The sequence below is a fragment of the Barbatula barbatula genome (assembly GCF_947034865.1).
Source record: "Barbatula barbatula genome assembly, chromosome: 8".
Classification (NCBI taxonomy): Eukaryota; Metazoa; Chordata; class Actinopteri; order Cypriniformes; family Nemacheilidae; genus Barbatula; species Barbatula barbatula.
In genome coordinates this window covers 24,912,127-24,923,108 of record NC_136771.1, presented here as the reverse complement: position 1 = coordinate 24,923,108, position 10,982 = coordinate 24,912,127, and the positions used below count along the sequence as shown (strand labels likewise).

Genomic DNA, 10,982 nt, shown 5'->3' with positions numbered 1-10,982 from the left:
ACCTTGACATGTTCAATATTTCTTTATTTGAATCTAAATATTTAATCAGCGCTGTTTCACCTACAGTTCACACCACGGGAGAACAGGACGAGGAGATGGCCAGAAAACCAGTTTTATGGCTGTTGTAATTACTTCACATTAATTTGTTATTCGGCAAGTGTGAGTGCGTGTTTACCATCCCGTATTAGCCGGGACATCCCGTAGAATGAACTTGCCTGATTGGTCCTGTTTATTGACTGCTCTGCCGATTGAAGCAACAGCAGCAGCGGTATTGATCAAGACACTTCAATGTTTTACCAACAAGCTCCATCAGGCCCACATTTCTTAAAGATCTTCATGAATCTAGTATTGTTTTCTCTCTCCTGTACAGTAGGAGGCGCGTTGCAGTTTTTAGCCGATGAACCTACTAAAGAAAGTAAAGCAACATTAATGTGAGGCTATTCTGGGGATGTATGAGAGAATGTGGGAGTGCCGTAAAACTCTCTTTATTTTCCTATAAGATACAGGTTCAATCATACAATACAGTGGACAAAATGAAGATCTGAGGTTGCACATCTCGGTACAGTAGATGGCGGTATGCACCTGAACAAGTTGGTCGCGACCCACAAAATAAATAGAGAGACAGAAAGAGAGAGAAACAGAAACATCGAGCGCTGCGTGTTTACATCACTTTGATTTTCTTTCTTTAGTGTTTTCATGAGTGTAAACAGAGTGTTGTGTGTGTGTAGATGTTGACGATGACGTCACAGATGTGCTGTAAATCAGTAGGAACTGATGTGTCCATGCTGGATATTGATGATTTCATCACAGAAATCTGTCAGCTGAAGAAAGAGGTGAAGTTACTGGAGGAAAAGCTGAGGACAAGAGGACATGAACTCAACACAGAGGTTTGGACACATTCAACATCATTGACCTCAATCACTCTTTATAATTAATGTTATGAAATATAATTTTTTGATGGATGAATATATTGAAGAATGTTCAGGGCTCGACATTAACGCTTGTCCGCGACAAGTGAATGTTTTGTATGGGCAAGTGAGAGAGAATTTCTCTTGCCCTAACGAAGTAACTTGAAAAACCAACAACAGTGCGACATATATGTAGAATAATAAGAAAAGGTGCATTACACTGAGCTTCTCGTTTGCGTTTGTGGTGGTTGTGCTTGTTTGTCTGTGACAATAATCAATGGCGCACCGCACTGAGTGGTTATTTAAATGTCATTTGGCTGTTCTGAGTGAATTATGTGCACATTTTAACATACAACACGAGTGAATTTATCTGCGTCTGCACCGTATGACGTTATAAACACGTGAACTTTATCTCCAGAGTTCCTCTGAGAGTTTATCTTACGAGAATTGTACTGTTTCAGTCAAGCTATCGGCAAACACACAAAACTCTAGCGTCTTCCCGAAGTCCCGTCAAAATAAAAGTCCCGTTAAATTGAACACTCCGACAACAAATACTGTAGTGTACTATAGTATTTGCTATTGAAAATTGTAGTGCCCTTGTAGTAAATTGATGAACACTGTATACTATAGTTAATTTCAAAAACACTATAGTTTCTAAGATTTTTCTGCAGTTTACTATAGTAAATTCTATAGTATACTACAGTAATTTATGTAGACAAATATGCCACTATTGTACAGTAAAACAGAGACACAACTTTAGACAAACATAAAATGATATGGCCCTAATTGATCCTTTTAATGTCATTTGTCAGTTACCTGCCTATTCATGTGATGAAGGGCAGTCGTGGCCTAATGGTTAGACCAGGGGTGTCAAAGTCATTTTAGGTTATGGGCCGGATGGAGGGAAAAGTGACAATGTGCAGCCCGAATCACCCTTTTTGAACCATATTGCACCAAATTACAAATGAATTAGCAAAAAACTAGAAAGACATACTGTTCTGTAAAAGGTGCATTTAATAAATCCTCAGAACGGTTCTATAACACTTCTATATTATTCCTCTTTGAAAAAACGATTTTGTTTAGGTAAAGGCAATCAAAACCCTTTTCTTTGAATATGAATATTTTTTGTCAGATACTTTTTAAACTAGTAATGACAAAAATGCAACAGACTCTATTTGTGTACAGACGGTCACATTAAATATGAACCATACAAGCTATACAATATAATTCACTAATAGGAAAAACTGCCTTAACATATTTAACAACTAGTACAGTAGTACAACTTCACTTTGGATATGAACATTAAATATATACTAGAAATTTCCTTTAACAACAAAAGATCTAGATCGCATCTGTATTATGATTTTAATTACTGACATCTCTTTTCTTCAACCACATCAATCTCATACTGTCATTTAGCTGTCTGTTTGTGAGTCGAGAGCGCAGGTTGTTAATGTTCATTACCGATTCTTGACGAATTCTCCCTCTGAAAACGGCTGCGATTTCGTTGGCGATCAAATAGCGTTACAGCTTAATCAGTCCCTGTTCTTTTTGTGAACATTGATTGGTTTTTTTCCGAGGCTAAAGTTAAATTATTGACTTTTCGAAGCTGTCCAGTGTATTTATCATATTTCTCTGTATGTATCTCATAGTGCCGTTTAATATTCTACTCGTTTTGCACAGGTTCGGCTTGTGAGCAGATTAAACATTGTGATTTTCGACAATTATAGGTGAACAATTATATTCAGAATTCAAATTAAGTAGTGGACAAGTGGATGATAAATGTACTTGTCCGAAGGACAACCACATGACAATGCTTAATGTCAAGCCCTGCTGTTTTTAATCTTAATGTCAAAGTTTATAGCTTTATCTAAATTGATTTACTTTCTGAACAGAAATCCAGACACACACAGGACTCCGAGCTCAGCCTCACTTTACTCTGTTATACTGACACAAACCCCACAGACGCTCAGGACACTGTGTGTGACAGTAATCACACCTTGAATCAGGATGAATCTACTGATCAAACCTCCACAGAGTCTCTGGATTCTGTCTGTAACGCTGGAGAACAGCAGATCCTGAACACCAGACCACTGAACATGTGTTCTGTCAGACTGATGGAGATGAGAAGAGAAACCGCAGCAGCAGAAGAGCATCACACTGATGAAGAAGAGAATCTTGATGATGATGATTTTATTCCTTCAGGTATGTTACTTCTTTCATTACATTTGACAATGATGTCAGTTCCTGAGGTACGGTTCACCACGAGTAAGAACATGCTTAATAATTAACCAACCTTAATAATTTTAGTGTTCAAACAAAACAATGGAATAACAAATTAGTGAAAACACATCAGAATATATCATTCAATGAAGCTGTTCTCTGTTTCCTGTCTGTTTATGTGTAACTGTGGTGATAATTTGTTGATTCATTTTACATATTTGAAGCTGCTGAAATGTACCTTTCAATAAGTTATCGTTTTCCATATGTTGATTATATTTAAAGGACTGGTACGGTCTCTCTCCGCTCTTTCACACCTGAAATCCCGCTGGTCGTGTAGACTGAGCATTATCTCAACATTATACTGTTTTAGTTTTTCTCCACAGAAAGAAGTGTTTGACTTACACCTACCACCTTACTAGATTTACTTCCAGATGTTCGCTACGCCTTTATGTTGGTAGAGGAATAAAGGGCTTTGGAACCACAGGAACAATTAAGAACCATTATCTTTCCTGTAGCTCAGTGGATAGATCAGGCACTAGCATTGCCAAGGTTGTGGGTTCGATCACAGGGATTGCTCATACTTAGAAACAAATGTATAGTGTAAGGGCTTGATCAGACAGAACGTGTCTTTTGCTGTGAGACAAGCCTCTTTTGAATTGTTTTCAGGTGACAGGGAGCGTTTTGCGCGCTGCATATGCGCATCTGCCGCGCCTCGCGTTTTTGCCGGATTGCTCTGAGGACCCGAGGTTGAAAAAAGCTGAACTTTGAGCAGAAAAGCGCTAACATTTACATTTAGTCATTTATCAGACGTTTTTATCCAAAGCGACTTACAGATGAGGAAACATTGGAAGCAATTATAACAACATAGGCAACAAAATACATAAGTGCATCAAACTAGTCCATTAAAGCCTAGCACAGTATACAAAGCTAAGAATAGTGAGGTTAGTAAGTTTTTTTTTTTTTTATAGAAGGAAAGGGAAGAGAATTAGGATAAATCAATCAGCGACGTGTTGACAGAAGAGATGCGTTTTTAGGTGTTTTTTAAAGATGGCAACCGAGTCTGCTGATCTTGTAGCAGCTGGTAGATCATTCCACCAATGTGGAACAGATCCAGAGAAGGTACTGGAGAGTGACTTTTTTCCTTTTTGGGATGGTACCACTAGTCGTTGTTCCTTTGCAGACCGCAGTGATCTGGCAGGAACATAGATCTGCATTAGCGAGTGGAGATCCGATGGTGCAGATCCGGTGTTGGTCTTGTAGGCCAGGAGCAAAGCCTTGAACTTTATGCGGGCGGCAACAGGGAGCCAGTGTAACCTGATGAAGAGCGGAGTTACATGCGCTCTCTTCGGTTCATTGAAGACCACTCTTGCCGCCGCATTCTGGATCATCTGGAGAGGTTTGATTGTGCAAGCAGGAAGTCCAGCCAGAAGCGCATTGCAATAATCCAGTTTGGACAAGACTAGAGCCTGGACTAGGACTTGCGTAGAGTGCTCCGATAGGAAAGGTCTAATTTTCCTAATGTTGTAGAGGATGAATCTACAGGACAGGGTGGTGCTGGCAACATGACTTGTGAGGTTAAGCCGATCATCGATTACCACCCCCAGGTTTCTGGCTGTGCTGGACGGTGTAATCGTTGATGAGCCTAGTTGAATGGCAAGGTTGTGGTGAATCTTTGGGTTGGCTGGGATCACAAGCAGTTCCGTTTTTGCAAGGTTTAGGCTGCAGAGATGTCACTCAGGCATGCCGCGATGCGAGCAGAGACCGTCGGATCGTCCGGTTGAAATGAACCATCCAGGGCACGCTCCAGGGCTTTGGCAATGAAGGGAAGAAGGGAGACAGGCCTGTAGTTTTCTAGCAGTGTAGGGTCGAGGGTGGGTTTCTTTAGTAGCGGTGTGATGCGGGCCTCTTTGAACGCTGTGGGAAATGTCCCAGTGGTGAGCGAAGAGTTGATGATGTGGGTCAGAACAGGCACAACCGTTGGAGAGAAGGCTTGGAGGAGATGGGTGGGGATGGGATCCAGTGGGCAGGTGGTAGGGTGGTTGGAACCAATGACCTTGGAGACATCAGCTTTAGACAGAGGAGAAAAGGTGGGGAGCACACACGTGTCAGGGATGTGGGCGGGTTCGACAGGCGGTGGCGTAGAGAACTGGCTGCTGATGGCAGTAGTTTTCTTTACGAAGAACAATGCAAAATCAGCAGCTGTTAACTCCGATGAAGGTGCAGGAGCAGGCGGACAGAGGAGAGCAGAGAAGGTCCGAGAGTTCGAGAGTCCGGAGAGTTGGAGATCCTCGAGTGGTAGTAATCTCTTTTTGCAGAGGTGACATCTACAGAGAAAGAAGAGAGAAGAGATTGGTAGAGAGAGAGGTCTGCAGGGTCTTTTGACTTGCGCTTGACGTCATGTGCGCTTTTTTCACTTTTCCAATTGTATGAGTGTCTGCCAAATGCATAAATGTAATGTAAAAAGTCTCACTTTATTTAGTTTTTTAAGAGATTTTTAGACATTTAAAAAAAAAAACAGGCTTTCTGTATAACTGTACATTTTCTGTAGTCACTTGTCTAATAATACAGCAACACAGTTTTCTTGCAAAAAACATGTTTCTATGAATGATCCAGCTTTTCCTTAGAACGTTTTATGATAATGTTATTTTTTTTTCAGACCACAGTGATTCATGTTGTGATGGAGAAACGGCCTCTACATCAAAACAGCGACTGACAGCACAAACTCTTTCCTGCATCACCTGTGGAAAGACATTCAGTTCACAGAGACGTTTAGAGACACATGAGAGAAAACACACAGAACAGAAACTCTTCACCTGCAGGAGATGTGACATCAGCTTTCCTACCTTACAAGAGAACAGACGTCATTCACAAGAGCACAGAGACAAGAAACACTTTCACTGTCAGCAGTGTGGGAAGAATTTTCTCTTCTCTTCTCATCTGAAAGAACACATGAGGACACACACTGGAGAAAAACCTTTCCACTGCAGTGAATGTGACAAATGTTTCAGCCGCAAAGGAAAACTTGTTGCTCATCAGAGAATTCACACTGGAGAAAAACCGTACGTGTGTCCTCACTGTGACAAGAGATTTTACTGTTCGTCTGATGTTAAGATACACATGCGCATACACACCAATGAGAGACCGTATGAGTGCAGTGAATGTGGAAAAACCTTTCGGGAGTCAACTTCTTTAAAGAAACACCAAGCAACACACACAGATGAGAAACTCTATCAGTGTTCATTCTGTGATAAACGATTCGGTCTTAGATCTTATCTGATAACTCATGAGAGAATTCACACTAGAGTGAAATCTTACCTCTGCTCTCACTGTGGAAAGAGCTTTCATAATCAAACTCATTTCATAGTTCATCGAAAAATTCACACTGGAGAAAAACCTCATCACTGTGTTGTTTGTGGGAAGAGTTTCAGTCGACGTGACAATTTGGCGACGCATCTGAGGATTCATACTGGAGAAAAACCTTTCAAATGTTCTCAGTGTGATAAGACATTTACTCAAAGAATTCTCCTGAAACTCCATCAGAAAGTTCATATTGGAGAGAAACCTACCAGTGAATCTACGGAAGGAGATTCACTCACTTAGAAACGTGTTCATTCATGATTTGCTTTATAAAAAAACTTTTAAGATTACGTTCAGACAGGCAGCAAAACCCTAATGTTAGGAAAGCAGGAAAACTTCCACATAAAATCTACCATAAAACGTGACTGTTGTTTATTAATCTTTGTTTTTTTATTGTAGTGTACTAACAGCATCTCTTTGAGGTTCTGATGGACTCCAGCAGATGTTCATACTAAACACATCAGTTCACACTGAATTCACTTTCACTGCATCATTCATGACAGTGTTAATATGACTGTTGTTTATTTTTATTACATTTCTGATTTTGTTATTCTAGTAAGTGACATGACTCACGTTCTTTATTAAAATATATATTAACTGCTGTTTTTTGCTCCGTTTAATGTTATAGTTGTGAGCTGTCTGCAAACCAAGACTGACTCTCATTATTGGAGTTGACTGCGCTCTCAGGGATCAGTTATTATAGGGGAATTGGATTTAATGTCAGATACCAGTTGTTGGTAACTTGCAACAGTTCTTATCAAACCTCCAAATTATTTCAAATAATATTTGTGTAAAACATCTTTTACAGGCTGTGGGTTTATTAAGTGATTTGATGTTTTCTACAGTGTTTTTTTTCAGTTCAATGACCATTACAGAATTACATGTTTCATGTTTTGTTGACGGATTTATTCAGCAAATTTCATTGGAATGAACTAATTTATTAATTATTTTTTAAATAACTGATCATATGCATCCCATTATAACCAAATTTTCCATCTGTTTTTTTATATCTGTACTGTATGTAGTGTATTTGCTGAGTATGAAACGTACTAGAAAATGTTTTGTAAAATGTTGCATGATACGTTATTATTCCGCTAAAATTATGATAAACGCAAAGCATATTTTAAAAGGCTCGTTTAAAACATTTTCACTCACGACATGGGAAATATCTGTCCTTTATATAATTTAAAATAAACTGAACACGCTACCCAAGCTGCTCTTTTAATGTTGTTTGTTTGTTAAGTGTATAATTGAACAGCACGCGCCTCCCGCGTCTAGAACAGTGCGCGCGCACGACAGGACAACGGGCCTGACAGGATCTTTCACTGAAGTCAGAAATGTTTCAGTCATCATCAGCTCCTTAAGAAAACGAGATATTTAGTCTGACAAGTGCTGTGACTTAATCTCGACAGCAATTTCTCTTTTCTATGTGCTTCACTGACCGGTAAGATTCTCTGAAAGAACATTTCATTTCGTCAGGTGAGACACTTATTAACGTACCTTCTCACTAAATAAACGGCATTTATGATGCTGGTGTAAATATTAATCTTCGTGTGAGTATTGAGAAGCAAGAAATTGCATCATGTAAGTATTTTAAAAGAATTGAAGGACAAGATATTTATTGAACCGTTTTCTCTCTCCAGTCCAGCAGGAGTCGCTCTGCAGCTCTTCAGTCCGCCGATAAACACACTAAAGAAAGAAAGAAAGACAAACATCGAGCGCTGCGTGTTTACATCACTTTGATTTTCTCTCTTTAGTGTTTTCATGAGTGTAAACAGAGTGTTGTGTGTGTGTAGATGTTGACGATGACGTCACAGATGTGCTGTAAATCAGTAGGAACTGATGTGTCCATGCTGGATATTGATGATTTCATCACAGAAATCTGTCAGCTGAAGAAAGAGGTGAAGTTACTGGAGGAAAAGCTGAGGACAAGAGGACATGAACTCAACACAGAGGTTTGGACACATTCAACATCATTGACTGTTTTTAAATGTTTCTACTTTAATGTCACTGTGACACTTTAGAGCTTTATGTCAATATATTTCCTCTCTGAACAGAAATCCAGACACACACAGGACTCCGAGCTCAGCCTCACTTTACTCTGTTATACTGACACAAACCCCACAGACGCTCAGGACACTGTGTGTGACAGTAATCACACCTTGAATCAGGATGAATCTACTGATCAAACCTCCACAGAGTCTCTGGATTCTGTCTGTAACGCTGGAGAACAGCAGATCCTGAACACCAGACCACTGAACATGTGTTCTGTCAGACTGATGGACTGCAGGAAACTGATGGACATCAAAACTGAACCCACAACAGAGGAAGAAGAAGAAGAAGAACATCATGATGATGAAGAAGATGAGAATCATGATGATGATGATGATTTTATTCCTTCAGGTTTGTTTCATCTGTTGTCTGATCACAATATTTCAATCTCTTGTTTCTCATCCTCAGTCAACACTGATGTAGTGTCAGATGTGCTGGAGCTTCTTCTTAACACTGTTGTGTTTGTTTCAGATGAGAGCGGTGATTCATGTTGTGATGGAGAAACGGCCTCTACATCAAAACAGCGACTGACAGCACAAACTCTTTCCTGCATCACCTGTGGAAAGACATTCAGTTCACAGAGACGTTTAGAGACACATGAGAGAAAACACACAGAACAGAAACTCTTCACCTGCAGGAGATGTGACATCAGCTTTCCTACCTTACAAGAGAAGAGACTTCATTCACAAGAGCACAGAGACAAGAAACACTTTCACTGTCAGCAGTGTGGGAAGAGTTTTGCCTCCTCTTCTAGTCTGAAACGTCACATGATGACACACACTGGAGAAAAACCTTTTCACTGCAGTGAATGTGGAAATTATTTCAGCACTAAAGGAAATCTTGTTACTCATCAGAGAATTCACACAGGGGGAAAACCATATGTGTGTCCTCACTGTGATTGGAGATTCAACCACAAACCTCATCTGATGAATCATGTGCGTTTACACACCGGTGAGAGACCGTATCAGTGCAGTGAATGTGGAAAAACTTTTAAGAGTTCAAATGGACTTAAACAGCACCAAACATCACACTCCGAGGAGAAACTCTATAAGTGTTCACACTGTGATAAACGTTTTCGTGATAAATTTCATCTGAGAACTCATGAGAGAACTCACACTGGAGAGAAACCTTACCTCTGCTCTCACTGCGGAAAGAGCTTTTCTGATCCAAATACTTTTAAACGTCATAAGAGAATTCACACTGGAGAGAAACCTTATCACTGCAGTGTTTGTGGGAAGAGTTTCAGTCGACAATACGTTTTAGTAAAACACATGCGAATTCATTCTGGTGAAAGACCTTATAAATGTTCTCAGTGTGACAAGACATTTACTCGTTTAGATGTCCTGAAAACCCATGAGAGAGTTCACACTGGAGAGAAACCTTATCAATGCTCCATCTGCAGTGAGAGATTCACTTATTTAGGAAGTTTTAATTCTCATCAGAAGAAACATGTTGAAGAACAAACTGCACTGGAATCATAGGGTCTTTGGTCTCCTTTATCTGCAGCGTCTATAAACTAGGAATAATTTCGCTTCAACTCACAGTTCATCTGAAATTTTCGTGGTCTTGTGAAATTAAATCTCATACAATCTGTAGACCTAATTATCAGTTTGAATCTGTCAGGAGGTCTTCAAATGCTCCTGTAGCTCAGTTGGACGAGCGTTGTGTTACGGGGCTGATCACTTTAACAAAAAAATTTAAGTTGTAAAAATCTTTGTTCGTTTAGGAGACTAGCAGGATTCACATGACAACTATAACGATAAAGAGATTTTTTTCCAGCTAGTAAACGATTAAGTATTCTGTCAGTCTCTTGTAGATCTCTAATGTTTAGCTATTGATGATCGCAATGCTGGTTTTATGTCTGAATTAAAGACTGTAGCGGTCGGAAAGCGACGTGTTTAGGGCAGGATATTATATATGTCATGATTATACAAATATACAGCAGTTATCGGTATCTGAACGACCCTTTAGCAGTGGCTGTGATTCCCCATGAACACACAAACTTATTTACTGTATTTTACACTACATACTTACTAGATTTTTAGGACATCGAGCGACCGCAATACAATTCTTAGAGCATCATCATTGATCGAAAATCTTCATTATGATCAATTTCATAGAAAAAAGAATATTTGTGACTCATTTGCAGGATATGACAAGTAGATTCTGACAGATTCAAAATTACAATCAGTTGCATCAGTGAAAGGTTAATCTACTGATAGAAAGCAGCATCTCACAGTAAACAAGCTACAGGAATTAAACGTGTTGTAACTGGGACATTATGAGAAGTTCACATTAAGAGAGTTCACACTGGAGAGAAACCTTATCACTGCAGTGTTTGTGGGAAGAGTTTCAGTCGACTTGACAATTTATTGACACACCTGAGACTTCACACTGGAGAAAAACCTTACAAATGTTCTCAGTGTGACAAGGCGTTTACTC

At 39.6% G+C, this 10,982-nt stretch overlaps 2 protein-coding genes across 2 annotated transcripts; both read left to right on the top strand.

The window, feature by feature from the left end:
• The first annotated feature begins 433 nt into the window (after positions 1–433).
• Positions 434–7,711, top strand: LOC306897209 (uncharacterized protein). The gene is made up of 4 exons (XM_079461769.1): positions 434–574; positions 729–887; positions 2,804–3,113; positions 5,788–7,711. The coding sequence occupies exons 1-4, from the start codon at positions 569–571 to the stop codon at positions 6,729–6,731; spliced, it is 1,419 nt and encodes a 472-aa protein (XP_079317895.1). The 5' UTR covers positions 434–568; the 3' UTR covers positions 6,732–7,711.
• A 420-nt stretch (positions 7,712–8,131) lies between these two features.
• On the top strand, positions 8,132–10,340 carry LOC306897198 (uncharacterized protein). The gene is made up of 3 exons (XM_079461747.1): positions 8,132–8,443; positions 8,546–8,891; positions 9,012–10,340. The coding sequence occupies exons 1-3, from the start codon at positions 8,285–8,287 to the stop codon at positions 10,019–10,021; spliced, it is 1,515 nt and encodes a 504-aa protein (XP_079317873.1). The 5' UTR covers positions 8,132–8,284; the 3' UTR covers positions 10,022–10,340.
• Positions 10,341–10,982: the final 642 nt, after the last annotated feature.